The sequence below is a fragment of the Ogataea haglerorum genome, assembly GCF_019207285.1.
Source record: "Ogataea haglerorum isolate 81-453-3 chromosome Unknown 81-453-3_NODE_13_length_241470_cov_96.230587, whole genome shotgun sequence".
In the NCBI taxonomy this organism is placed as follows: Eukaryota; Fungi; Ascomycota; class Pichiomycetes; order Pichiales; family Pichiaceae; genus Ogataea; species Ogataea haglerorum.
The window spans coordinates 214,302-241,470 of NW_025065163.1; the positions used below are offsets into that span (position 1 = coordinate 214,302).

The 27,169-nt window shown below is 48.8% G+C and overlaps 14 protein-coding genes across 14 annotated transcripts; 4 read left to right on the forward strand and 10 right to left on the reverse strand.

Moving 5' to 3' along the window:
- Positions 1 to 15: 15 nt before the first annotated feature.
- KL911_004439 (uncharacterized protein) lies at positions 16 to 657 on the reverse strand (the record flags this gene model as incomplete). The annotated part of the gene is made up of 1 exon (XM_043199730.1): positions 16 to 657. The coding sequence occupies one exon, from the start codon at positions 655 to 657 to the stop codon at positions 16 to 18; it is 642 nt and encodes a 213-aa protein (XP_043052931.1).
- A 134-nt stretch (positions 658 to 791) lies between these two features.
- Positions 792 to 3,629, reverse strand: KL911_004440 (uncharacterized protein; the record flags this gene model as incomplete). The annotated part of the gene is made up of 1 exon (XM_043199732.1): positions 792 to 3,629. One exon carries the CDS (start codon positions 3,627 to 3,629, stop codon positions 792 to 794), a length of 2,838 nt encoding a protein of 945 aa, XP_043052932.1.
- A 633-nt stretch (positions 3,630 to 4,262) lies between these two features.
- KL911_004441 (uncharacterized protein) lies at positions 4,263 to 8,291 on the forward strand (the record flags this gene model as incomplete). The annotated part of the gene is made up of 1 exon (XM_043199733.1): positions 4,263 to 8,291. The coding sequence occupies one exon, from the start codon at positions 4,263 to 4,265 to the stop codon at positions 8,289 to 8,291; it is 4,029 nt and encodes a 1,342-aa protein (XP_043052933.1).
- A 3-nt stretch (positions 8,292 to 8,294) lies between these two features.
- On the reverse strand, positions 8,295 to 9,851 carry KL911_004442 (uncharacterized protein; the record flags this gene model as incomplete). Its single annotated transcript, XM_043199734.1, has 1 exon — positions 8,295 to 9,851. One exon carries the CDS (start codon positions 9,849 to 9,851, stop codon positions 8,295 to 8,297), a length of 1,557 nt encoding a protein of 518 aa, XP_043052934.1.
- Positions 9,852 to 9,904: 53 nt separating this feature from the next.
- Positions 9,905 to 10,837, reverse strand: KL911_004443 (uncharacterized protein; the record flags this gene model as incomplete). Its single annotated transcript, XM_043199735.1, has 1 exon — positions 9,905 to 10,837. The coding sequence occupies one exon, from the start codon at positions 10,835 to 10,837 to the stop codon at positions 9,905 to 9,907; it is 933 nt and encodes a 310-aa protein (XP_043052935.1).
- A 938-nt stretch (positions 10,838 to 11,775) lies between these two features.
- On the reverse strand, positions 11,776 to 13,062 carry KL911_004444 (uncharacterized protein; the record flags this gene model as incomplete). The annotated part of the gene is made up of 1 exon (XM_043199736.1): positions 11,776 to 13,062. The coding sequence occupies one exon, from the start codon at positions 13,060 to 13,062 to the stop codon at positions 11,776 to 11,778; it is 1,287 nt and encodes a 428-aa protein (XP_043052936.1).
- Positions 13,063 to 13,142: 80 nt separating this feature from the next.
- Positions 13,143 to 13,925, reverse strand: KL911_004445 (uncharacterized protein; the record flags this gene model as incomplete). The annotated part of the gene is made up of 1 exon (XM_043199737.1): positions 13,143 to 13,925. The coding sequence occupies one exon, from the start codon at positions 13,923 to 13,925 to the stop codon at positions 13,143 to 13,145; it is 783 nt and encodes a 260-aa protein (XP_043052937.1).
- A 102-nt stretch (positions 13,926 to 14,027) lies between these two features.
- KL911_004446 (uncharacterized protein) lies at positions 14,028 to 15,410 on the reverse strand (the record flags this gene model as incomplete). Its single annotated transcript, XM_043199738.1, has 1 exon — positions 14,028 to 15,410. One exon carries the CDS (start codon positions 15,408 to 15,410, stop codon positions 14,028 to 14,030), a length of 1,383 nt encoding a protein of 460 aa, XP_043052938.1.
- Positions 15,411 to 16,320: 910 nt separating this feature from the next.
- Positions 16,321 to 18,831, forward strand: KL911_004447 (uncharacterized protein; the record flags this gene model as incomplete). Its single annotated transcript, XM_043199739.1, has 1 exon — positions 16,321 to 18,831. The coding sequence occupies one exon, from the start codon at positions 16,321 to 16,323 to the stop codon at positions 18,829 to 18,831; it is 2,511 nt and encodes an 836-aa protein (XP_043052939.1).
- Positions 18,832 to 18,885: 54 nt separating this feature from the next.
- Positions 18,886 to 20,768, forward strand: KL911_004448 (uncharacterized protein; the record flags this gene model as incomplete). Its single annotated transcript, XM_043199740.1, has 2 exons — positions 18,886 to 19,428; positions 19,506 to 20,768. The coding sequence occupies 2 exons, from the start codon at positions 18,886 to 18,888 to the stop codon at positions 20,766 to 20,768; spliced, it is 1,806 nt and encodes a 601-aa protein (XP_043052940.1).
- A 12-nt stretch (positions 20,769 to 20,780) lies between these two features.
- On the reverse strand, positions 20,781 to 22,295 carry KL911_004449 (uncharacterized protein; the record flags this gene model as incomplete). Its single annotated transcript, XM_043199741.1, has 1 exon — positions 20,781 to 22,295. The coding sequence occupies one exon, from the start codon at positions 22,293 to 22,295 to the stop codon at positions 20,781 to 20,783; it is 1,515 nt and encodes a 504-aa protein (XP_043052941.1).
- Positions 22,296 to 22,824: 529 nt separating this feature from the next.
- KL911_004450 (uncharacterized protein) lies at positions 22,825 to 23,579 on the forward strand (the record flags this gene model as incomplete). Its single annotated transcript, XM_043199743.1, has 2 exons — positions 22,825 to 22,984; positions 23,269 to 23,579. The coding sequence occupies 2 exons, from the start codon at positions 22,825 to 22,827 to the stop codon at positions 23,577 to 23,579; spliced, it is 471 nt and encodes a 156-aa protein (XP_043052942.1).
- Positions 23,580 to 24,396: 817 nt separating this feature from the next.
- Positions 24,397 to 24,883, reverse strand: KL911_004451 (uncharacterized protein; the record flags this gene model as incomplete). Its single annotated transcript, XM_043199744.1, has 2 exons — positions 24,397 to 24,652; positions 24,810 to 24,883. The coding sequence occupies 2 exons, from the start codon at positions 24,881 to 24,883 to the stop codon at positions 24,397 to 24,399; spliced, it is 330 nt and encodes a 109-aa protein (XP_043052943.1).
- A 726-nt stretch (positions 24,884 to 25,609) lies between these two features.
- On the reverse strand, positions 25,610 to 26,615 carry KL911_004452 (uncharacterized protein; the record flags this gene model as incomplete). Its single annotated transcript, XM_043199745.1, has 2 exons — positions 25,610 to 26,105; positions 26,332 to 26,615. The coding sequence occupies 2 exons, from the start codon at positions 26,613 to 26,615 to the stop codon at positions 25,610 to 25,612; spliced, it is 780 nt and encodes a 259-aa protein (XP_043052944.1).
- Between the last annotated feature and the right edge of the window lie 554 nt (positions 26,616 to 27,169).

A 27,169-nucleotide genomic window follows, 5' to 3' on the forward strand; every position in this document is an offset into this window, starting at 1 on the left:
CTGATATCACAATGCTTACAAAATATGCTTGGATCTGAAGTAATTTCTCAGGTAGTGCACTTGCCACAGGCCGACTCCTATCAACACGAAAATGATGAGGACACTGAAGTTTCTCACACGTCTGTTGGTACTCTCGTTAGTGTCTCTCAATCTCTCCTCTCTTCTCACCAAGTATTGCAGTTCCTCGCTAATTTCATCCACCATCTCCTCAATCTTGCGGAACTGGACCTCTGCTGGCTTGAGCTTCTCAACTGCCTGGATAGCATTCCAGTCTCTGGCAGCAGCGCCCGCCTCAACCTCGAGCTCGATCTCCCGCGACAATTGGCCCTCCTTCTGTCTGTTTTGCAAGTGGTTCTCAAAACAGATGTCGAACGACGACGACGATTGCGATGTGAAAGCTGCGCGAAAATTGCCAGCGACGTCTCTCTTCTTGCGGTACTCGTTACCCTCGGAATCAACAATACGCAACGTTAGAACTTGGCCGTCGCCCACATATCCATCGGTATTAATGTTGACCACAACAAGTTGTCCATCCGAAACGAATTCACGCACACATTTGGGAGGCGGGCTGTGCAGAGTTGCCGGAATCTCAAGCTTCAACGAGGAAGCAAGACCTGCAAACAGTATAATAAATTTCACAAGTTCGATCACCTTCATACCTCAAGTCAAACACGGATCTAATAAATAAACACCGCGTCCAGTTTTTTTTTCCAGCTGTTCGTGAACTTTTCATGCTGCCATTATTATATACGGGTCACAAACGCTCTATTTTACATAGCTTATTTCATAGCTTACTCGGGATGGTAGTCGTCGTCATCTTTGGCAGGAGTAGGAGCCGTCCAGTCCCCCACTGCAGGAGAAACGCCCCATTCGTTTTCACGAGGAGTCTCCGCGTCAGGCTGCCAAGCAGACCGTCCTCCCCACACAGAGCCAGAACCATCGTTCCAAGCAGGGGTTTTGCCTCCACTGTTCCATGCTGGCGTCTTGCCTCCAGAATTCCAGGCCGGAGTCTTGCCTCCCGAGTTCCAAGCAGGTGTCTTCCCTCCTGAGTTCCAGACTGGGGTCTTTCCTCCGGAACCCCAAGCAGGTGTTTTGCCTCCCGAGTTCCAAGCAGGCGTTTTTCCTCCGCTACCCCAAGCAGGTGTTTTTCCTCCGCTACCCCAAGCTGGAGTTTTACCGCCGCTACCCCAGGCCGGAGTCTTGCCGCCACTACCCCAAGCTGGAGTTCTTCCGCCTCCAGGGCCCAGATCAGGACCGCTACCGCGAAGTGGACCACCATTTGGATTACCTCCAGATGAAAATGCTGCGCCTGGACGTCTGCCCCTGTAATTTTCCAAGTACTGTTCGTACGGCACGAATTGTCCCGGACGAGTCTCAAAAAGCAAATCAGATTTGTTTATTGGGATGATTTTGGCCGGATTGTGCATCTCCACACGAGCAACTTCTCCGTTTGCATCTTTCACGATACCCTTCTTACCCTTGTAAGGCCCCTTTCTGACACTGACATTCTGGTTAAGGGTAATGTCGCGGCCACCAAACTTGGCAGCAACTATTGGTGCTGCTGGAGGAGGCATCAGACGGTCTGGGTTCATCTTATTGAGATCTGGGGCTTTGAATGTTGACAAAATAGAGCCCTTGTTGGACACCGTTTGAACTTCGGTGGCATCAACCACTATGATACCATTATTTTCAGTAATGTTCTTGGACTTCAAGAAAAGATGCGAAAGGTAAATATGCACAATGTTTCCCTCTCTTCTCTCGCCCGAGACTTCTTTGACAATGTCTCCGACGGCGATCTCAAGACCGTTTCTGTCGGTCGTTTTCTCAGTCATCTTATTTAGTTCCAATGGAGATTGAATGGCCTTGGGTTCCACCTTCACCACCCGTCCGTCAGTGCACAGCACCGTAAACACTTCTTTCTCTGTTCGAATAACCATTCCCACAGATTGCGAGTTGAGCTTAACTAGTTGGAACAGCTCAAAAGCTCCAGTTTGCGTCGAGTTGGTAGAGGAATCGATGGACTTCATCAGATAATTAGGGAACACAGTGATATCTCTCTTGGTCTGGTCTGAAACAAGTGTAACTTGATTCTCCTCAACTTTCACGATGAGTCCGCTCTCATTCGAATGCACACCGTAGATCACGGTCACGTGATCACCAGGAAGGAAAATCTTTCTGAGCGTAGATGTTGGCACCTCCACAATGGAGTTATTCACCTCTGGGTCGTCGTTGCCTTCCAGTTGAACTCGAGCAATCTTGGCCTCTGGCGCAGAAACCACCTTACCCTTCATTTTAGCTTGCTCACCACTAACAATCTCCACTCTGTCATCAGGTTGAAACACAATAGCCTTATTACTAGCATCCTTCAAAGAGGACGCGATTGATTGCAAATCAATGCCCTCTGAACTGCTTCCAGAGTTGAAAAGCGTCAGCTCATGCAGAGTTGGCTTGACATTTCTGGTTTCAACTTGTTGAATCTTGACGTCTTTATACAAGAACCCATCAATGAACTCCTCATTTCGGTAAATGTAGTAGCCTCTTTCTCTTCTCGCAGTAGATAGGTGTTCTGGATCGTTCTGGCTGGCCTCAATCTCAGAAAAGAGTCTCTGTGGAGGCCTGAATTTTGAGCTTGCCGGGCCACGTCTCCCCTTTCCAGAATCCAGAGTGCCTTGGGATTTACCGTAATCCAGTCTTGGAACTAATTTGACTCGCACTTCCAAATCGTTTTCTGCCAAATTGTCGACAATTCCTAGATCCCCCTTATACTTTCCAACCTTGATACGCACGTACGATCCCGGCTGCAGCTGAACTTCATTTGATCTTCCGGGACGAAGCAAGTCTGGATACTCCTCAATTGGAACGAGAACCTTGTTGTTTGCGTACATGCCAGGCAAGCCTTGGATGATTTGATTAACTGCGTCCAGTCTGCGAGCTTCAATGTAAACGTAACCGCTGAAGTTGTCTCTTTGGAAAGCACTGAAAACGTCCGTGTATCTCTTGTTCAGCATACGAGCATATATTTGTTTGACCAGCTCTTTCTCCAATCCATTTCTGACACGAATACCCCAGATCAGAGGGTCATCAACAGATGGCAGCAACAGACGCTGAGAGACGTTGGTGGTTGATCCCATATAACGAGATGAAGCAGAACGGCCGTACCTCGCCTTGAACTGGTCTGCCAAAGCCTGTGCATCCTGTTCGTCAAGCTTTTCTCTCGAGCGATCCAACTTTCTGTGTAATCGGTCGCTAACTATACCGGTTTCATCGTGTGCCTGGTCGTCTGCTAAGAACTCATTACGGAGTATCTCGGCATCTTCGTCATCCTCCTCTTCCTCTTCATCATCATCAACTTCGGCCTCAACATCGAGGAACTGGTTACCTCTTCTTTTCTTTCGTCCACGAAGTGCTTCATCGTCGTCATCGTCGTCATCGTCTTCGTCCTCGCCTTCGTCATCCTCTGCTTCCTCATCTAAGTTGACGTCCTCAAATTCCGCTTCTTCTTCCTTATCGTCATCATTATTGTGTCCCAAGTTATCTCCCTCTTGCTCCGGCACAGATGACTCGTCGTGAGGTTGGGTATTGGTATTATCAACGTGCGCTTCCTCAGGATTGGCTGCTTCCTCACTCATTATCCATATTATTTATTTAATTGCCACTACTATTCTTCAACGCAAAAATTTTCGCGGGCTCAAAACCCAGTATATACAGAGAGATCGTGAACGAGCTAGACACAAGACGAGCCCATTGGTCTCTGGCATAGTGATCTCCGTCAATAGTCTTTGCTCTGCAGGAATGAAAGACGATATGAAGGCAGAGAGGATGTTGTTGAGAATACTCTAACCGTCCACTCAGGGTAACCAACAATTACCTCTTCTTCTGCCAATCGAACGCTCCTCTAGAAAAGTCTAGAGGTTTCTTCTGCGGCAGCTTCCTCTTTCTGTTTTCCGTGAATAGAACGTGGCGCTTGACGATCGGATCGTAGTGAATGTGTTTTCTCTCGTTGGCAGTCCTCTGGATCACCAAAGACCGCATGTAGCCAGTCTTTGCTGTAGACGCCAGCTGTATAATCGTTGTCTTAGCCTTGGATTCTGACATGTTAGTGGCAACCCTTGCTTGTTGTACTTACTTGCCATGCTAGCCCTGTGGTGGATATATTAAAAATGGAAAATAATTTCCCTACAGTCAGTCGATCGCCGCGTCGGTGGCATACCTGACCTTAGAAAATCGGCTACTCTTCAAACAAGCATTGAGCTGTGATCTACATGAATAAATTAGAGGATTTGAATCCCCTATTTAGCCCGCCCTCCTCCAACGGCTCCGAATACACTCCATTTGAGGACAGAACCCCAACGCTGGTAAATTATTACAAGTTTGCCGCAGTAAGTAAGATCAATGCCTACTTTTATCAAGTGCAAGATCTACCACCGAAAGAGAGTGGCGGAATTTCCGACAAAACGAAGGACGAGAAGATCTCTCCTTTAGAGCAAGTCCACCACTATGAAAACTCGATCAAGCAACAATTAGCTCGAGACTATCAGATATCGGACGTACTGACGTACGGGGCCAAGAAGGAAATTTGCATATTCAGACTCGAAACAAGGCTAAACCCTCAGGAGCAGAAGTTGGGATTCAATCAGCTAAAGGATGCAGTTGACAACATTATCATAGAATGCAAACTCCCTCTGAAACTGGCATCTGCAACGACCTTTGATGCTGACTCAGTGTTTAAGTCTCAGGCTAACCCACAACAACATTCCAGGCCGAGTAGCATTGTTTATCTCAGTTTCCTGAGAGCAGTCAAGAAACTCTTGTGTCAGCATCTTATGGCTAGATCGTCAGAAGTTGAAATTCTTCCATTTGGTAACCAATCACTGGTTCGCTCTGCGCAAGACACATTCCAGATTTTAAAAATCAACACATCGCTTAGCATTCGCAACGAAATTCTCTCTAATTTCGCCATAATCAACACTCCGCACTTCTACCGATTATCAACTCTCCTGGATAGTGAGTTTGACATTTTGAAAAGCAATTACGCCCTCTATCTGTGCCCCTCTGGGGTGAGATGTTCTTTTGCTAATCAAAATATGCTGGCCAACTCACTCTCCTTCGAACCCCCCTCAAACTACGAGAAACTTTTGGGCTTGTTATCTGAGTACTCGCATATTAAACTTGAGACGCCTTCGCGTTGGATCAAACTGGTTCCAAATCTGAACCACATGAATGGACTAACGCCGAATATCGCTCGATACCTTGAAACTTCTACTCCGAATTCAAAGTATTTTATATGGCCAGCTTCTATGTGTATGATTCAGTTCGGCGATGACATTGATGAGCCTGCTTTTGAAGTCAGCAACTCCTTCGAATTGATCGAAGAGTTAATACTTGATTCTGACGAGGAACCACAGCCACCGCAATTACCGGCAACAGAAAGGCCTACGGCAGATTCGAATCCAACAGACGTCGATATGGACTCCGCGAAAGAATCACCTGGAAATTGGGATGAGCTTTTTGGAGAATCGTTGAATGAAGAGGAAGAGGACACACAGATTGATGTACCAGAGTCAGAGTCGCAGTCAAAACCAGAGCTGGTGTCGAGTCCTGTAGAGAAGGATGCAGAGCATTTTATTGAGCTTCAGCCATCAAACCCCTTTTATGAGGATCCTGGTGCTCCATCTCCCGCTTCATTCCACATATTTGCATCCCCAAGTCCCGAGACAACGGATGCTTCCTCTGCCAATGATGATATTGGCTCAGTGACACCAAAAGACCTAAAGAAGTCCATCTTTGCCCCATTGAATTTTAACCCGCTAATCGAGAAGGACATCGATAGTAAATATTCGGACGGCGGAAAATTCTTTGTGCGTAGTGAAGCACAGACTTCGCGTTCCCAAGAGTCTGCCTCTACGACGCCGACATTTTGGAAGAATAAAAAGGGAGAGACTGATATTGAAGAGCGAGATCTGATAAGTGATAGTGAAGAAGAGGTAGAAGAGGATGACGATGACGACGACGATAATGATCAAACGGGCTTGGGTATAAGTATCACATCGATTCCTCGAAATACAGGAATTTTGTCATCAATAACACCTTTTGCTAATCAAGCCGCTTTTTCACAGCCCCAAGCTCCATCGCCTCAAGCATCAGGGGCTCAAGAGATTCAGAATTGGCTTTTCTGGATTTTGAGAGGTCCAGCTCTTTGTACAATTCCTTCAAGATTTCTTTCGACAGGAAATCCAGTCATTTCAAAAGACAAGATCGAAGTGGTATTGCCGATACTGCAAGAGCTTGTGTTGTTTACTGCGGGGCTGAAAGATCATTGCCAAGAACAGGCTTCCGATCTTAGCGAGACATTGGATTCAACACTGTTAAGTGCTTTCCCTGGTTCCTCGAAACTGAAACTCTACGAGCTATTGGACTGTGATCGACCAAACTCGGAAATGAGATTCTTTGACAGTCTGTTTGGCAGCGAAAAAGAGATATACAAACTGGAGGCTCCTAGAATAGACTTTGATGATCCAAGTTTTGCAACCACATCTCCATTGATGAACATCACAGAAATTGAAAATAAAAGACAGTCAGGTATATTTAGGGAGAATGCAAACCGAGCTATTCTTGAAAATGTCAAGTCTGCCTCTTTGTTCAAAATCCCAACCACGATTTTTAATACGAAACGAAACGACCAAGAGATGAAAATCAACGAAACAAGTTTGCGATACTGGAAACTGCTAAACCTTGAGCCACTTGAGGGCCAAAAGAATCTCAAGGTCATCTTAGTTGTACCGAAAAGTACATCGTACTTATTAGAGAGAAGTCGAATATTCTTGCAGGATCTAATGGCTACTTACTCTTCTTGGAATCTAGGGCAAATGAATCAGCTGCAAGACATTCTGGAGATTCCAGGCAACGATGCCGAGCTTTTCGTTAAGAATATGGAAGAAGCCCTTACATCACTGGCCGATTCTTTGAGAAATCAACATATGGTTGACTCGGATGGTCAAACAGACGCTATTTTAATTATGATTGCAATTCCGAACATTGGCATGCAGCTTCTTACCAGTCTGGCAAGCGCGCTCGAACAATTCCAAAGCACAGTGACAGTGAAATCCGTTGACCAAGAAACAGAAGAGGACCGGAGAAAACGTCGGAAGAAAAATCTTTCAACCACTATCAGTGTCCCTATCTCCTCTTTTTACAAGGTGATCCCGTTTGATCTTTATCTTTCCAAAAACGAGTGCTATTCGGTTGTGACTTCCCAAAAACTTGGAGAGCTGGCTTTGGAGATTTATTCATTGTATCCTAAAAAAGATGTCTCCGAACCTTTCAAAGACAGAGATCGATTATTGACAATTTCAAAACAGTTACCCCAGAAAATACCCTTTGTAATGACTAAGGCACCAATTTCATCGGGCCTGATTGCGGACGATTTATTTTTGCATGTTTGTTACGAACGATCTATTGACAAAAATTGGTGCGTGGCAAGCTGGTCTGATCAGTACGGCGAAATCAATTTTACTCGCTCTTGGTTTGTTGGTCCTGACTGTCGGTACCAGACTTTCGAGGAGGTTTCGGATGAGATTTTTGATATTTCCATGGATTATGTTTCCAATCATAGTGGAAAGTCGTACGTGATCTTGACTAGACTCAACAATGTCATTCCTGACGATGAGCTGACGGAGTGGAAACGTCTCTCGATCAAGAATAACAAACTTACGCTTATCGTTCTCACTGTGGAGTTGGAACCTTCCACTCTTATTCTGTCTCATCTCCGGGAGCAGAAGGACGACCTAAAAGACATCTACTCAGTGAAATTTACAGCAGCCTCCACAAATTCCCAGATGCTTACCCCTGGTATGGCAAACCGCTTCGAGAGCCCAATAAATGGACAAACGCCTTCCTATGACCCGGGTGCATCTCCGTTAGATGCCCCTGTCCTTCCAGGGTCCCAGCAACAGGTTCCAGAGAATCCAGAGCTGATAGAATTATCAAACGAGTGTTACGGAGTGATTTTGCAGGTAGCTCAACAATTGTCGAATCAGTCCATTCGCATGCCGTTACGCACTGGGTTCATTGTAAATTCTGGTCGACGGTCGCCTGAAGGTTACGAACCGGGATCAATAATCGAGTTAAACTTGTTGAGCTGCCAAGCGGGAGTTGATTCCATCGAGCTGTTGAAGAATCTGATTATGCAATATAAGCATCTGGCTAACCTCAACAAGGATCCTATTTGCCCTTGGCACGTATCTGCAGTCAGGCGTATGATAGAGTTTTTAGTTCATCTGGACGTGAAATGAATATTACACTAATTTGATTCTATAAATGTCTTGTAGTTTTGTCAAAAACAAGCTCCCATCGCGATATTTCTCTGTCTCTGTCTTGGTAACAAGATTCCTGAGCTTGCATTCTTTATAGACTTCTTTAATGCTCTGCACCCGGTTGTCGTCCATCGTTCCCAGGGCATACAATATCTTCGTTGCCGTATCTCTCTTTCTTTGCTCTGGCAAGTTATACCAGTTATTTTTTACCCACAATGAGAGCTGGAAATTTATTAGGAGGTTCATCAGCTCAAGGCGAGAACGATGAGCCAGTAATCTATTAGGTGTCCTGTGTTTAACAAAATCTGGTTCTGCTGTAAGTATAAAGCTCAAAAATGAATCATCAATCGAAGCAGAGTTGAAAAACCAGGAGTAGGGTTCGGCATAATCCACATCATCATGTGTAATCTGTTGCATAAGAGTAACGCTAATAATCAATAGCATTTCATCATGCGCAGGGTTGGAAGTGGCAAAGAATTCAAGTACATCAGAATTGTCACGTAATATCAATTTCTCCCCTACATCCAGCGCAAACTCCTCAATCAGCTTCTCGGATTGACCTTTGGGCAGTTGTTTCAAGACGCAGTAGCACAAACAAAGTAGCGAGCGTCTAAGAGGTATCGAGTCTGACGGATCGTCATCAAGCTTGGTTTCATCAGGTACCACAGCTGTTTTGAGAAGTCTCAACTCGTTGTCAAAGATAGGAGCAGAAAAAGAATCCTTTGAGGTAAACGCTATGTCTACCAACTCTGCTGAGGCAGCTTTCATGGTATGTCCATTCAAAGCGAATATCGCTTGGTGGATGAGCGTTGTTTTAATGTTCTCCAGTCGGCCATTTGAGTCACCAGAGTATTCGTGTCGTTCAAAGTCGTACCAGTAAAAGTCTAAAAACAAATGCAACAGATTCTTCCAAATTCGCCAGCTAACAAAATAAGGCTTCTCGTCCTGGCGATCCGCACACTTAAAACCCCATCGAAAAAACTCCCACGAGCTGAGGTGCACCCTGTTAAAATTCTTGTTTGTCAGTAGTTGGTCTTTGTGTTTATCTTCATTGGTGCTGAGGCCGTAAAGTGTAGCTGAATTTCTGTTTGGAAGAGGTTCAAAACGAGAATCGCTACTCCTGTTCTCTGCTCTGCGGCGTACTGACCGTGTGAGACCAGCATCATTATAAGTGAGAAATTCAAAAAGCTGATAGAGCAATGACCGCAGACTATCGTAAGCCTCTGCGGAAGGAAGCTCTGGACCAAAGAACGTATCGACTGGTTGCGAATCCAACATGAGAATATCCATCAGTTGCCTAATAAGATCCTGACAGCGTAAATGCAATGGCCTTTTTGAGCTTCCATCGTCTAGGTATCGTAAATCTGGGGTTGTTTGTGGAGGAAGAGTTGTCGCTGTAAGAATTAAGTTCAGAATTTGGTAATCGGGCAAGTTCAAGTTTGGCAGGTCAGCTAGAAGGGTGGTCTCTAGATGGTCAACCAGCTTGCTAAAACTAGAATATCGCAGCAAGTTACGCTGGTGTTCCAGTTCCGCTGACATCCTTTCGAAGGTTGTGTCTTCAAATTTTGTTAATACGGCTGTGCAAAGCCCGTCTATTCGAGGTCCGTACAGAATTTACACACTCTATCGACGGTCCATGCCACAGCCTCAGGAGCAGATCCAGGGCCTATGTTGTGGAGTGCACCAGGAATAAGCCCAGAATGTGGAGACCAAAGTTTCTCAGGAGTCGCTGACTTCCATTGAGTCATCAAGGCTTGCTTGTCGACGTAGTCTGGGTAAAACTGGTCTTTCTCGGAGTTTAGCACCATGATCGGACGTGTCACCAGTCCAAAGGTTTTCTTATTATCCTTCAAAGTGAGATCGGAAGAGAAGAAATCGTCATCACCTAATTTAGTCGCGAGAGAGAGCCATCTGTACGCATTGATGGGAGCTCCCAAGAAAAGATCTGAGTACTTTTTTGGAAGAACCTCGTGTTCCCGGCCTTCGCTAACATAATTGCGTGCCAAAGCATTCAGTTCCTCTAATTCTTCCCACCCTTTTCCTTGCTGCTGCAATGCATGGAAAATTGCCTCTCTGTCCGAGACGGCAGCCTGCAAAATTCCACCCTCCACTTGTTTTTCTGGCTCCTTGGGGACATATTTGGCAAGGTATTGAAGCGTATCCTGACAGCCTGTCGAATGCCCCATGAGAACAACCTTTTCTCTAGAACCTCCTCTTTCGGACCGAAGATATTCAACCAGAAGACCGATTTCGTAGGCGTCTCTCTCCAGGGATCCAGTTCCCCAGCCCATGTACGACGACGTGAATTGAATTTGAACAAGAGTCCATCCGATTTTGTCCAGGCCAGATGAGAGCTCTGGGAGGTAAGGCACGGTCAGTAGGCCATCAGTCAAACCACCGATAAAAAGCACAATTTTCTTTGACTGAACCTCCTTATTCTTGAATTCAAAAGCAGTCAGTCTTGGAGCATACTCATGGACAAATCCTTCTACAGGCCTATGAATGGTGATGGTTTCGTGATCCATGAGGAAAAGAGGAATATAAATAGTGGATAAGATCGCCTCAGCAAAATATTATCCGCGATAAGGAAGCTGCATCTTTACACCAAGCTGACTAGTGATTATTATATCCTAAGATGCTGTCGTCAATGAGGACCCTGACCACTTACTCCTCCGCAAAACATCACTGTTAGGCAGTATTTTAATCCACTTTACACAATCGGCATTGTACTCTTGAGAGCAGTCTTTCTTATCCAGGACTCTAAAACGAAATTGCTTTTCCGGATTTTAGATGGTTTGGAACTGAGAGAAGGCTCCCCTTATGATAAAATCCCTACTTATGAGTCATTCTTGAAGGAACTCAGAAGTAGTACTTCATTAGGTGCCGATACCACCCAAATTCTATGTGCTTCCACGACACGCGCTTCCCTGGAGTAGGAAGCTCGAAAAGTATTCAAAAAGTCTCACTCGCGTACACACAGCCCTCGATTCCATTGTGAGTCGGAGCCACCATTCCTTCTGTAGCTCTGGATGTGGTGTTCCAAGCATGCGACGGTCAGTTTCATTGTTTAGTAGCTTTCCACAGCTTTCTCACTGGAGCAAGCAGTTGAAGCATCCAGAACTCGTCTCCACAATGACACTGAGCAGTGTTCGTCAAGTGTGTTGTCTCAAATCTATCCAACTCAGAAGTGGAAGGAAGATTGCCATGAAGTGCATAGTACTTTTTTGTTGCGAATTTAAAACCATGCTTGGTGATATATATGCAAACAATGTCCCCAGAGTCTTTGCCCTTCAGCAGACACTACACAATTGACTCTGGTGCGAGGAAAACCTGTTTTTGTCTACTTCCGCTACTTCTTCGCGATGGTAGATATCTATTAAATATTGCATTATTAGTTGCTACCGATAAGAAAGAAAATCACATGATCTACTGACGACTTATTCATTCAGCTATTGTGGACTGGTCACAATTTCTCTTTCATAGTTTTGGAAAGTACCCATTGTTTATGGCATTCCTCAAATATATTGTACCCAAACAGGTATTCCTGAAACTCAGGGTCTGCCCACCGTGCTGGACATCCTTCCTGTGGAGGATCCATTGCACATTTTAGGTCTCGCAGTTTCTGCTTTTCTCCGTCCTGGAGATGGTAGATTTGTTGACATTCTTTTGACGAGTTGACAATGCGGGTCGTCCTTGGCTTTCTGATGCGCTCGTATGTCTTCAATATGAAACGTATCTCAGATTTGTCCTTAATCTTTCCAAATAGGTATGCCAAAGCAGCGGCATCTTCTATGGCTTGAGCTGCTCCTTGAGCCAGATAAGGCAGAGTTGCATGGCAAGCGTCTCCCAGAAGAGTTACGTTTTGAGCAGGATGGCTCCAGCAATTTAGCTCCTCAATATATTGAAGTCTCCACTTGAAAGTTGAGGTTGCGAGGCTCAGAAGCAGTTGCAACCGAGGGTCCCACGTTTCCAAAAAGTGTAGGACCTCCTTTTTGTCTGCAGCAACAACGCTTGAGTCTGGTGGCAGGTTGTCTGGTGCCATAACAACAACATTGCAGGTGTTGCCTCCCTTCAAGGGGTAAGTGACCACGTGACCTTTCGGGCCCCAGAAAAAGTTGACACAGGGAACTTTGTGGATGAAGTCCAGTTCAGGGTGCTTATTCATCTCCGGAATAGATATCAAAGAGCGGTAAGCTTGATCTCCACTATTTGTTGGCGATGTGTTCCTTCCAAATATAGAGTTGCGAACATTGGAGTTCAAGCCGTCAGCGCCTATAATTACGTCTGCCTGATATTTCCGACCATCATGGGTTATTGCAATGTTGTGATCCAGATCAATATCCACAATCTCGGAGTTTACTAGGATGGTAATATTCAGTTCCCTGGCCCTTTGAACTAGACACTTGTGAAAGTCTCCCCTGTGTATATGTAAGGATTTACAGCCGTACTTGCTAGCACAATAAGGGTCAAGCTCTAGACTGATCAGATTGTCTCCTTTGTGATTGCAAAAGTGGTAAGCCTTTGGTACCAAAGCATGCTCTAGTATCTCTGTTTTGCACCCAAGTTGCTCAAGTATTCTGGTGGAGTTGGGCGGAATCTGGATTCCAGCACCCACCTCTGATAATTCTTGAGCTTTTTCCAAAACCGTAACTTTGTGTCCGGATAGAACGAGTCCGATAGCTACCGATAGACCACCTATTCCGCCCCCTACGACAACGAATTGGAGGCTAATACTACTCTTCGGAACCATAAGAGATGTGAACTTCTAAATGTAAACATATATAGAGCCGGCTTCTTTATCTGCTACCAAATTTCAGAATGCAGAATATTTCAAAGCAATTTGGAAACTTCTGGGTGCTCTGAAATTTCAGTCTTGAAATCCGGCCTTGGAATATCGAATCCTTGCAAAACACGAGCATAGACACTTCCTCCAAGACGGCCAATTGGCTTCAACTTGTTGATGTCCACTGTAGTGAATTTCTCATCTGCAATATCTTCACGAATATGGAAATTAACTCCTTCCACTAAAAAGGTTGTTCCAGAACCCTTGGAAGGGTCTTTCTTTGACTTGAAGTAGTGTGTGTGGATCACTTTACCTTCAATGGAGAAAGCACTCTCGGCAACATGAGGCGGCTTGACTTTGGAAGATTCGGCCGGTGTAAGACCTGCTAGCTTCCACTCATTAACATCGTAAGGAGCATCTATAGATGCGTAATTGGCAGCCTCGATGAACCACTCGCTGATCAAATTAATGGTGCATTCCTCTGTGTCTTGCAAGTTTTTGCAAGTGTCTTTAAGATTTCCCGTAGCGCCCGATATCCCGATCGCGAAAACAGGCGGATCGTGGTTCATGACACCGAAATACGAGAATGGAGAGAGGTTTCTTGTGCCATCCTTCCCGACTGTTGATATGAATCCAATCGGACGAGGCGTGACGGCACTCACCAGAAGTTTATAGTTCTCGAAAGGCAGACGGCCCTCAGCATAGGGATCTAGTTCAACCTTTTTATGTTTAGCCCATTCGTTATTGGTTGCTCCAGATCCCGGTTGCCAAGTAGGGTCTGGAATATCGGTCAGTTTGAAGTCGGCCTTTTCAAAGGGAGGAAGACTCATTGTGTATCTAGTCACTAATCGGCTATCTGGCTGGTACCTGTTCTAAATTTAAAAGCCCAGAGATTTTATTACTAATATATTTGTAATCATTTGAAGCCACAGTTAATCCGGTGCCGTGCCGTGTTTTTCCGCTAGCGAATCCAGATAAGGCGATTCCACCATGCTCATCCTCTCAATTGATAGCTTGAACGGTGCCGGAATGCTTGTAGCGGGTTCCTTTCCCAATACTAACTCGCTCAAGTATTTTGAGCAGCTGAAAATACGAGGCATACCATGTCCAGTAAAACCTGCAGATATGAACATATTTGGACGTCCGTAAGCAGTCAAATCACCAACAAAAGGAAAACCATCTTCCGTAAAACCCATACACCCTGTCCAAGTGTAATCATTGACAAATTCAACGTCTGCCAAAGATTTGTAGTTCCGGTTAGCATATCCAACAAAGTATTGCTTAGTCTCTTCCGGAAAGTAAGAATCGTCGGCGTTGTCCACCATCATTTCCCGATTTGGAGAAGTTTTATATGTTTGTCCGCCTCCTCCGATTATCAACGACCCGTCGTCTCGAACACTTATGTAGTCGATCTCTACAGGTATTGTGTGAATCATATTGGTTTCAAGAGTTTTGTTTGCCTCTGTCTTAAGATGCGAGACTACACCCTTAACGGGCATGATTTTGCCCCAGAAATCCGGCAAAATAGCTCTCGTGTAAGCGTTGGTGGTGATCACAACTTTTTGAGCATGCACATTTCCACGCGGCGTCTTCACCAGCCAGCTATTATCTTGAAGACATTCTAGCTCCTCCACAGCAGTATTCGATTGTAAGTTCAATCCCTTGGAAATTGCAATCTCAAGAAGACCACAGACTAGCTTGTACGGCCACACCGATGATGTAGGCGTGTAGACTCCAAACGCAGTGTTTGCATGCTCTTTTCTGGCTTGCTCATCAAAAACGATCTTCACCTGATCTTTGACCTTCTGATCGATATAGGGATTGTTTAAAAACGAATAGTAATCTCTCAATCCAAACTTTCCTGAAGAAGGATCATCGTAGGTCACGTACGAGGTTCTCCTAACAAAATTGCAATCGATATTATAGTTCTTAACTAGTGCCTCCACAACATTGAGCTCTTCATGCTCAAACATTGCAATGTCTGCAGCATTTTTCTGGCCGTAAGTTTGCGAGAATTCGTACTGGTCGTGATGATAGTAGCTCCGCATGTGCCCACCGTTCCTTCCTGTAGCTCCAGAGCACACGTCACGAGCTTCTAATAGGAGTACCTTCTGCTCTGTCTTTTCTTCCACTAGCAAATTGAATGCCACCGAAGCTCCGCTAAAGCCAGATCCAATGATTAGCACATCAACCTCTTCTGGTAATTTCTCCGTTGTTCGATGTTTAGAAAGCTTACCATCAGCCTCTCCAATCCAGTAGGAGAGAGTCGTTTTCCTAGACGGGAATGCCTTTTGCTTTCTAGCACTATAATCCATAGTTAATTACCTGCTTATGTTTTTTCCTGGATCTTATCGAGGTCAAATAGGTTCCTCTTCCTTTTCGGGAAATATTATATCTACCGAAGCTGAAACTGTTATAGAAACATCTTTACACGGTGGCAAGCTTAGAATATTTTATGCACGCTTGTGGCTTGATGTGGATCTGTGGCTGTCGTTGAAGGTTGGTGCCTCGTCAGAAAGGTTATTATTGTCATTAATTCCATCGCTTAGAATTACCGTGTTTTGAAACTACCCCGATTCGGATAAATGCGAGAGGAAGTCCGTAGCAAACAACGAAACTGTGAGCCCTAAATAGCCAAGATCTTCGAATGATCCCTTGGACGTGGATGACTCGCAGCTCCACCGCTCCCTGAAGGGTAAGCATACTGACCTTATTTCACTAATCATTATTGTTGGAGAGGATCTGATTTTAAGCAGTGGGTGACTGGACTTGTAGGAATCTTAATAACATATGCTATTATCAGTGTTGCTATTTGCTTGAAATCAGCTGGAGATTGCAGAGTCGGCTGCTTTGGCAAAATTTATGGAGCATCTTCAGGCATATTGAGATTTTCATAGACGACGCTGTAGGATCTGTATGGATTTTCTCAAATCGTGGCGGAACATTCTCCCTGGGAAAACTGTGTCACTAGCCTAGGTTATCTATTTTTGGAGCAGCCTTGGCCCAGCAGTTTGGTAGGGACACTATAATCTTATCGCGATTTTTTCCAAGCTAATTTTTCGCGGCTTCGCGGTTGCACTTGGCCGAAGCCCAACTAGGGCTTCGGGCGGGCTGCAGGTCGGAGAACGCTTCTATTGGCGGATGATGTCTTCAGTGCTGCATACAGGACAGCCGTGCTGATTGGCGAGCTATATCACTGGCTGGTGTCCCAGATTGCTCGCAAACATGACCATTAACGAACCGTTCGACGTGGACGAAATTCTCGTCGATCTGACTCTGAAAGAGAAGATGCAGCTGCTGAGCCTCAAAAACTACTGGGAAACGTGCGACGTGCCGCGGCTGGGGGTCCCATCGCTCCGACTCAGCGACGGCCCCAATGGCGTGAGGGGCTCGAAATTCTTTGGTGCGCCGCCTGCCGCGTGCTTCCCCTCCGGCACCGCTCTGGGAGCCACTTTTAACGCAGAGCTGGTGGACGAAGCAGGAAGAATGATGGCCATGGAGGGAAAGTCCAAGGGCGTTCATGTCATTCTGGCGCCGACCTGCAACATCGTTCGGGGCCCGCTTGGAGGACGGGGATTCGAGTCCTTCAGCGAGGATCCGTACCTGTCGGGCGTGCTGGCGGCAGGGATCATTAATGGCATTCAGAGCCAGGGCCTGGCCGCATCGATCAAACATTTTGTGTGCAATGACCAGGAGCACGAGAGAAAGGGGGTAGATATTCTTGTCACCCAGAGAGCGCTCAGAGAGGTGTATTTGATGCCATTCCAGCTGGCTCTGAGTCTGTCGTCGCCCAAATGCGTCATGAGCTCGTACAACAAGGTCAATGGTGAGCACGTCTCAGGCTCGAGAGAGCTGCTCACCACAGTCCTCAGAAACGAGTGGGGGTGGCAGGGCACGGTGTTGTCGGACTGGTACGGCACGTACTCGGCTGAAAGGAGCATAGACGCGGGGGTGAGCATCGAGTGTCCTGGCCCACCACTTATGAGGAGGCCAGACGCCCTGATCCATGCTGTGGTCTGTCGCGAGATCGATAACGGCGCAGTTGACCAGCGGGTCCGAGAAGTCCTAAATCTCGTGAAGCACTTTGTTGACACGGGGGCAGCATTTGGGGCTGCGGAGATTTCGAATGACGTTCCTGAGACACGCAGGCTGCTTAGAAGAATTGCAACCGAGTCGATTGTGCTCCTGAAAAACGATAAAAACCTGCTACCGCTCAAAAAGTCGGAAACCGTCGCGGTGATTGGGCCGAATGCCAGGAGCCCTCGTATGTACGGCGGCGGGTCTGCAGCCCTGACCCCGTACTATACAACCACCGTCTACGACAGCGTTCGCTCGAAACTTGGCAGTGAGCCTCCCTACGCTCTGGGCTGCACAATCGACCGAAACCTGCTGGACCTCGGACTTTTCTCCAGCTACGCAGGCAGACAGGGCGTTCGATGTCGCGTGTACAAGCGACCAGCAGGCGCGTCCAAACGCACATTAATAGAAGAATTTTACTCCCAGTCGACCAAGCTCCCCCTGTACGACTACAGCCATCCCGACCTGGATGACAAGCTGTTTTACATGGACATCGAGGGCATCTTCACGGCGCACCAGGCGGGAGACTACGCGTTCAAAGAATCTTGTCTCGGCACGTTGCTACTCTATCTCGACGGCGAGCTTTTCATCGATGACAAGACCGAGCAAAAACAGAGCTCGGGCGTGATTGCGTCCAGCTCCCTCGGAGCCACAAAATATATATATCTCGAGAAGGGCCAGAAGGTGCACTTCAGAATCGAGTTTGGCTCTGCGCCCAATTTCACTTTAAGCTCTGGAGGGCCCAACGGTGGGTGCGGGTTTCTCGACGTGGCAGTCATGAGGAGGCAAGACGAGTCCGAGAGAATTCTCGAGGCCGTCGAAGTGGCTACCAAAGTGCAGAAAGTCATTGTCTGCACCGCAACGTCTCACGAATGGGAAAGCGAGGGTTTCGACAGCACCTCCATGGAACTGCCCGGAGTCCAGGACAGACTGATCAAGGCGGTTGCGGAAGTCAACGGTAACGTGATCGTAGTCAACTTATCGGGCACTCCCGTTGCCATGCCGTGGATAGACCAGGTGCCGGCCGTGGTGCAGGGCTGGTTCAACGGGATGGAGAGCGGCAATGCTATAGCCGACGTGCTGTACGGCGAAGCCAATCCGTCGGGCAAGCTGAGTATGACGTTCCCACGCCGGTGCGAGGACAACCCGTCGTTTCTGAACTTCAGATCCAACAACGGGCAGATACTGTATGGCGAAGACGTATTCGTGGGCTATCGTTACTACGAAAAGACAGGAATTGTCCCGCTATTTCCGTTCGGTCATGGGCTCTCGTACACCTCGTTCGAGCTCTCAGACTTGCATCTGGAGCTGGAGGACGAGTGGATGTATGTGACTGTCACAGTGCATAATACAGGCGCTGTTGCCGGCCAGGAGGTGGTGCAGCTGTACATTGCGGCTCCAGAAGACCTCAGCAGCGTAGAATTGCCTCTCAAACAACTCAAAGGGTTTGCCAAGGTGCAGGTTCTGCCGGGCAGGTCGGCTACAGCTTCCATCAGATCCGCTGTCCGCAACGCGTGCTCGTACTTCGACGTAGCGCTCAACAGGTGGGTGATTCCCAAGGGCACGTACACTGCAATGGTCGGCAACTCCTCGGCGGCGTCCGGTTTTCTGCTAAAAACCTTCAGCTTCGAGCGGACACGTTCCTGGACCGGTCTATAGAATAAAAATAAAAAATAAATTCTCAGCGAAAACTGATAACGCTTAGAAATTTCGATGAGCACCACGCGGCCCGACGCCGTCCACGGCAGAAAGTACCGCAGCAAGAAAAACAGGCCGTGCGACCTGTGCCGCAAGAAGCGCATGGCATGTCTACGCGAGGATAACATGACACGATGTCTGCCGTGCGAGCTACGCAAGCTCGACTGCACGTACGTGCTGGAGCCGGTCAAGAAGCGCAAGCGCAGCAACGAGACAGCGGACGAGGCACCTACAGCGGAGAAAATCCGGCTCGACGTATACACCACACGACCGCGCCACCTGACAGTTTCGAGCAACCAGCTGGACCAGAGGCCGCGGACGCGGAACTCGCTCGAGCTCCACAACGGCCAGACGAGTCTTTTTGTGGGCTTCAGCGGCGACCAGGATCCATGGCTTTTGAGCAAGCTATACCGCGATCATGACGCGCCAGAGGAATCTGACATCAACTACGACCTCAAAAACCCCCTCAACACGAGTGTGCCGGTGATATTCTCGGTGTGTCCGACCGAGTATCTTAACCCGCGGCCTGATCGCTACCACGTCGATACGATCAAGCGGGTGGTTGACCCGTTCGCGGACAAGCTCATCGAGCGCTTCTTTTGTGCGATCAACCCGTGCTATCCCGTCATAAGCAGGTCTGTCTTCTTCCAGGACATGCGCAGCAAGACGCTGTCGTCGACGCTGCTCGCATCCATGTTCATCATCTCGTCGTCGTACCTGGAGAAAGCCCAGCGGGATGCCCTCAGCCAGGAGGACGCACAGACGTTCCAACTGTACGATTTCGTGCTGAAAGCGCTGTCGCTGGAGCAGGGCGCTGCCACGCTGCAGACTATCCAGGCGCTGCTGCTCAAGGTGAGCTCGCGGCCGCTGCTGATCCGCAACGCCAACGCTCCCCGCCACTGGGTGCTGTCGGCATCACTCGTAGCCATGGCACAGGAGCTGGGCCTGAACCTCGAGCCGCGCGCATGGGACATCCCGCTGTGGGAGGTGCGCATGCGGCGCCGGCTCTGGTGTACGTCCACGACAAGTGGGAGAGTTTTGGGCTGTCGCGGTCGTCGCACATCGTCGACACGGAGTTCAGGGTTGACGATCTGACGGAGACAGACTTTCTGGAGGAGCACGAGACGGAGCTCGCGCACGGGTCTGGGGTCCGCGTTTTCATCGCCATGGTGAGGCTCACCAAGGTGCTCGCTGACATGCTGGGATCATTCTACTCGGTATCGCAGTTCCTGAAGTGGAGCCGGTCGCCGGAGGAGATGCTCGCGGCCGGCGTCGACCTGATGAATCGCGCCAACGTCGTCGAGACTATATATCTGCCCACAGAATGCCCCAGCGAGCTCATTGGCTGTGTTGCCTCGTTTCAGCTCGCCAAGACGGCGGTGACTCTGTCCTGCTGCCGTGCGGTGCTGTACAACAACGGCGACGCCGGCAGGGTGGCCGTACACGAACGCGCCCTCCAGTACGCGGCAAGCTTTAATGGGTACTTGGAATCCATAGTAAAGGAGAACCTGGACGTGTACTGGTGGAGCTACTCGCGGGTGAACTTTTCGATCGTTGGGACGTGCATCATGGCGCTCTACGTGATGGCGATCGGAAAAGCCGAGGAGACGGGCTGGCGTGCCGAGGTCGAGCGGTACACACGCAATCTGCAGACGATCTCGAAACTCTCGCCGGTGGCTCATCTCGCGCTTCTTCGTTTCAGCGGTCTAGTGAAGAAAACGCGAAACTACGAGCAGGGCATTCGAAATTCGTCCGAGGCCGGCGGCTCGGACCAGCTGTCGCCTGGCGACGGCCCGCTCCGCTACGATCTCGACTGGCGTGGCGGCTCTTTCCCAGCCTCCTTCTTCAACGACGACGATATTTTCCTCGAGTGGCTGGCATCAGGACCAAAAGAATAAACTAGACCTATATCACTGTTTGTCCGCAACCGGGACCTCTACGTAGTTGATGTTAGACTCGTCGTCAATGCTGGGAGACTCGGTCTCCAAAACCTCGCCGAAAAGCTCACAGATCTTCTTGAGCGGCACGCCATTAGTCTCCACCCACACGAACGCGATCAGCGGAAGAAAAATGATATCGTAGCCACCCGTCAGCATGTAGAACTTCCAGCCGAGGTTGCTCATGCCGATCGGCAGCATGAAGGTCGCAAACAGGCCCGCAGAGTAGTCGCAGCCACGCATGATGGTGTTGCCGACGACTCGCGTCGGACTAGGGTACAGCTCCGGCGGGTACACCGACGTGATCGGCGTGTAGCAGTACGAGTAGAAACCGGTAAACATGAAGACCATGGCGATGGCCGCGTAGCCGCCTGACTTGTCATCAGACCCGCCGTACTTCTTGATCAGCCCGCCCAAGATGAAGAGACACTCGATCAGCCCTGTCGTTGCCAAGAATGCCTGTCTTTTTCTGCCGATGATGTCAAACGTGTAGCAGCCAATCAGCGCGCAGACGAGACACCACGCCGACCGCACCATGTTGACCTTGAGCTGGGTCTTAGCGTCCTTGACGCCGATCTGCTCCAGAAGGATCGTGAAATAGTATGTGGCAATGTTCGAGCCACCCAGCTCGCACAGCAGCCTGATATTGAGCATGATGAACGCCCTTTTCCAGTACGCACGGCTATGCAGCTGCCGTCTCCAAACACCGTAGCCCTTTGACGCGGCAGCCTCCTCGCGCAGCGACCGCTCAACCTCGGCGACCATGAAGTCTGCCGAGCCGGCGTCGTTGCGCTGCAAGGTGTAGAATATCTCTCTTGCCTCGTCGACACGGCCCTTCATGACCAGCCAGCGGGGCGACTCAGGCGTGAACAGGACGAGCGATGCGCATGTCAGCGACGGGACGACCTGGATGATCGTCGGAATGCGCCAGCTCCAGTTGCTCTGCAAGTCCCGCGAGCCGTACGTGACGCCGGACGCAATGAGCGAGCCGATGTAGTAGCAGCTGTGGAATAGGCCCAGCACCCAGCCTCGGATTTCCAGCGGACAGATCTCGGCCACGAGGACCGAGGCCGAGCAGTTTATCAGGCCGGCTGCCAGCCCAAGGAAAATGCGGCCGATGATGAACATGGCCATGTTCACAGACGCCGCAGAGATCGCGATGTCAATCACCATAAGCACGATCGCACACAGAATCGTCATCCTTCTGCCAATGCCGTCCGACGTTTTCTGTAGGAATGGCAGACTCAGGATCGAGCCGATCCAGATGGAGGCAGAATTTAGCCCGATGTTGGTAGATGTCAGGCTAAAGTATGCCTTGTACTGGGGCAGCGAGTTGATGGAGCCCATGATGGCAGACTCCATGCCGGTGGTCGCTGGCTCGACGACTGCCACCGCCACGACAATGAGCAGCATGCCCAGACGGGAGGTGGGGACAAACCGCGACAGGTATCTTCGTTGAGAGTAGTCGTAAGCTGCAGGCTGATTCATGCTTTGTTGGTTCCCGAAGTTGTAGTGCAAACGAGTGGAGGGGCACGAGGCCAAGCTATATATGCCTGAGACTGCGAAAAGACCTAGTGGCTCTTATCAGATATATTTTTCAGCTATCGAGCACGCCCGAACCCCAACTCGAAAAAGTTCGACTTGCAGTCTGATAGCCGCGCCATCTGAGCGAGATTAGCGTCGCCCGGGGGGCGAAACATGGGGGGGCGTAGCTGTTCTGGCAGGTCTGGCCGAAGGGGATAGCGAGAGCGAGGTGTCCATGATCAGGCTATTTCGTTCCTGCTGCTCACGTCTCCTGCCCCGGCTACGGGCAAAATATGTGAAAAGCGACTCCGGTACCGTCTCCTGGAGGTCGTCGCAGTACCGGAACATACTCACCGACGTCTCGTACTGCGGATACCCCGCGCACTCGTCTTCCCTGCAGAACAGCTATCGCTGTCGTGGGTGTATCGAATGCCGTTGTTGAGGTGGGCGAACAGCATGTGATCCGAGAGATAGCGTGACCAAATAAACGATTATGTGCAGCCGTGCGAGGACAGCCGAAGTTCAGCATGTGGTACCTTTTCCTGTGTTCCCAGCAGCTGTTGCGATCTCACAGAGAGCTCTTGCCGCACGTCTCACAGCTCAATGGCTTCGTGGAGAAGTGCGATCAAATGGAGCTCCAGGTGTAGCTGTCGGTAGAGCGACTTGCCGCACATGGGCCCTGTGCAGACGTACTTTTTCGGGCACTGGTTTTACTTTGTTGGAGGCCATGTTGGAAAAATATTTATCATGACGTAAAATTGATTGGAGCCCCGATTCGACCCCAGCAATTAATGATATATATAGCACTGTAAATGTGGGTGCAAACGGCCAATTGTTGTTTCTCACCAGTAGTTACAAGAGCACGACTTCTACTGAAAAGTTATTTTACGCTAGACTCCAAGGAATATCCGTCTTCTACAGAGAGGTCGGCTCCGAGGTCGAGCCAAAGCTGCTGTTGCTCCACGGCTACTCAACCTCGTCGTACATGTTCCGCAACCGGATTCCGCTGTTGTCGGAGTGTTTTCACGTGATTGCCCAGATTTGCCTGTAATCGAGTTCGCCGAGCCGCTTTCGGCTACATCACTTAAGAGCATCACCGAGACGATCGTCCAGCTTGTCAAGAATCTCGGCTGGAAAAAGTCTTCCGAGCACGTGTTTAACTATGGCTCGCCTGTTGGAATAAGAGTGGCCATTGAAGAACTTCCCGTATCAGTTTCGTTGTTTCACAGAAACGCTTACAATTCCTGATGTATTTTAGCGCATTAGTGGGGCGTCAGCTTGCATATTACCAGCCCGATCAGCTATAAGCGAGTTAGGGTGACAACCCGTCGGTTTTCAGCCGGCTACCCGGCTTCAGAGCCTCGGTCTTGGTCGGTCTACGTTTTTCTCTTACAAATCGGAGCGTGCAATTTCGTGCACGCACTTGGCAGCCGCAGCTGAGAGATGCTGAGTGATTTTCTTAGTAAACCTGTGTGTTTTGTCAGCTGCTGAGTAAAAGGCCGAGGAAAAACCCCGATCGGTGTGGCTGTGTTCGCGTGGTACGAGCTCCAAAGCTAATCAGGGTTGCCTATTTTTCTTAAACTCGCTGCCCCTGGTGGCGCACTCGTACCAGGAACCGGGAGGCAGCTGTCTCCGCAACGCTATAATTTCTTGTTTCCTGTATGCTTAGCAGGGGGTGTACATTAGTATAGCCGCACGGATTTCTGAAAACATACACCCCGTGGAAAGGTGGGTCTTAGTTCGTGTTCAGCACCACGATGCGGTTCCACTGCTTGCTGACCAGCGCATACTTATTGCCTTGGACAAGTGCTTAAGCGGGTACTTAGTCACTGGATGACGTTGAGTGAAAAAGTCCCTTGCTCATTCATGCGCGGCAGGTGCTTTGCTTCCTTCCTCGGATACGCGAAGCGGCACTTCACGGTGAGGTCCTTCATTATCACAATGCCGTACAGAATGCTGATATCGAAAGATGGTAACCAGAGAAAATCGCACTGCCTCCGAACCGAAGAGCTCTGAGGCCGTTGTTGAGGTAAAATACCGGCGCTACTGTGGGCGAGAAATCCGTCTACGGGCCCATATGATGCAAGCTTCTTTGCCTCCTTCTGTGTCTACGGAAAGAGCAATATAGAGCTGCCAACGTTCGGCTGGGGTCAGACACGCTAAGCGCTGGCGACTCACGCGCAAGACACATGAGACCGTCCAGCGACAAGGCTACGCTGATCTTCCTGGCAGCAATATAAACGTTGCAACACCTTGAACTTCTCGAGGAGTCCAAAAGTGTAGTATGCGGTGTACCTGCAGGGTCTGCAACCTTGGGTGAGCTGCGTCACGAGCGAGACAACGCTGTCGGGGTTGCCTTTTGGCTCGCACGTTGTCTTTTTGGCTGGTCGCTCCTGAAAATTCCTCTGCAAGAATTTATCAATTTATTTAATTCCTCACCTCCCTACAATTTGAGGATGCGTGCTTGTTTGCCCGCACGGCAGTTTCAAGGAGTAGCATCGAGTGTTATGCAGTCCGAGCGAGGAGGAGCTCGAGAACTCATTTTCTGCCATCCGCAGAGGAACTTCTTTTTGTAGATCGTAAACCAGTATTATTCTCCTCTTGCAAGGTAGAAAAAGGTGCGTAACTGGGAGTAAATTATCTCGCAAAATATGGCGGTGTTCCACGAGCTGATGGAAATAAGAGGACTTCCAGTGGCCGAGCACGAGGTCTATGTCACCGGCTACGACCTGATCTAAAAGATTCCATTCAAACTGGGGGATATAGTCGCCCAGACGCTGGTAGCCTGTGAGGTGCCAGCCAACGACCTCTGGGAGCTGAAGGCCAGCTGCAGACAGAAGGTGAGCATGTTCTCGATGGACAGCCGCCGAGCCACCTGTGTGCGTAACTCAGTACATCCTCCTAGTTCACAGATAAGGAAGCCGACATGTCCAGATTTCCCTTTTTTTTTCCACCACAGATCGTTTGTATTTGAGCATTTGGAAACTTCTGTAGATATTAAAAGTTCTCGAATATTAAATTTTGCAACTTAGTTTTTCTGCGAGACACATGACGATAGCGCAACATGCCCGTTTTGTGTATTCTGTAAATTTCAGTTTCGGTATCAACTATAACCATGAGATATCGCTAGGCTAAGCCCAACACCCTATGTACTTCCTCTGTCGAGATAAGCAGCTATAGATGGCCGTTGATAGGATTACAATATACTTTTTGTAGCTTCAAAACAAGTGTAGACCAGCTATCCTAAACGAATGATTATACCAAATCAGGCTTGGCAGTCATCTCGACTCCTCCTTCACAATCTCAATGACTTCCTGCTTTTCTTTGGCAGAGTTCACTGTCTCTGAGACCTCCTCGTCGTAGACCACCGTCGAAGAGTCCTTTTCTCTGATTCTCCAGCTGATGTACGTGACCACCGGAATCACGACCCAGAAGGCTCCTGCTGCCACCGACAAGTTAGTCATATCGTTGCCATTGGCAACTCCAACGACATAGGAAAGCGTTCCTCCAAGCGATTCAAAACCGCGGATCAGTCCAGACAGGTACGACAGCTCCTCTGACGTGAAGTCGTTGACGCCGACCACCCAGAAAACCCAGTTAAAGACGAACTCTCCCGGAATCTTGAAGATTTGCATTGGGACATATGTGTTGTAGTAGTACCCACCAGTTGCCCAATCCAGAGGGCCCAAGTCGTGGGTAAGCACGTATTTCTGCACAACGAAGCCCCAGATGAAGAAAGCGGTGTTGAAGAAGACAATTATCAGCCAGGAGATTCTAACACGCAGATGCAGCGGAATCCTTTGGCAGTCCAAAAATGCCCCCCCCCCCTAGCAGGTCCACTGCACAGCCAATCACAGAGGTGAGTAGGACGTTGAGGGCTCTGGTGCGCACGGAGAAGTTGTGTGTCATGAAGTTGCTCTGCCATGTCTTGTACCACGTGTTAACCAGAAAGATTGGAAGCAGATACAGCACTTCCTTTTTAGAGACTAGCTTAACATACCTCCTGAAAATCTGCTGAAGGTTTCCTTTAGCCAGGTTTGTCTCTGGTTTAGTGCCGTCCTTCCGGAGCACTTTCTCAGGCGGAGACAGGGCTAATGCAAGGAACGGCCCGACGCACTGAATCGAAAGCAGCGCGACGTATGTGTTCAGGCTGACCTGGCCTTTATTGGTTCCGCTATAGTTCAGCGCGAAAACAATAGAGCCGGATATGATTCCACCAAATTTGTTGAGGAAGGCCCAGATACCGATGGAAAGGCCCCTTCTTGACTTTTCTGGGTAGCTCATCACAACCGCTCCCTCTGAAGTCCAGAATGCTGCTCCCGAGAAACCAAGAATAACGGAGGCAACCAGAATAAAGACTTGGTTGCCTGTCTTGCTGTTGTAATAGAGCGACGAAGAGTAGATAGCGTAGCCAATGCACCCGATGAACAGAGTCAGCTTCAGGCCGAACAGGTTGGCAAAAAGGAAAATATGGGCGCCAGGCCGGTCATCAAGGAGTTTATGATGACCGTCGAAACATAGTATGTGTGCGTAGTGGCCTGCCCTCCTGCTCCCAGGCCGGAGATGGCAGTATAAATACCAGGCTGCGTAAAGGATAGCAGCCCAATGAGGAAGGCCTGGGTCAAACTAGACCTGAAGATCTGGTGGGCGAGTTCTCTGGAAAGCATGTCTCGAAATAGAATTGTGTTTGGGATTTTATATCGGTTATCAGATGCATATCTTAGATAGCTTATCGGGAAAAAAGATAACATTATCGTGCGGTGAATGTTGCCCGAAGGGCAAACGAATGTGGAAACTGCCACAATCCGGTGGCGGGGTGGCGGGGTGGCGGGGTGGCG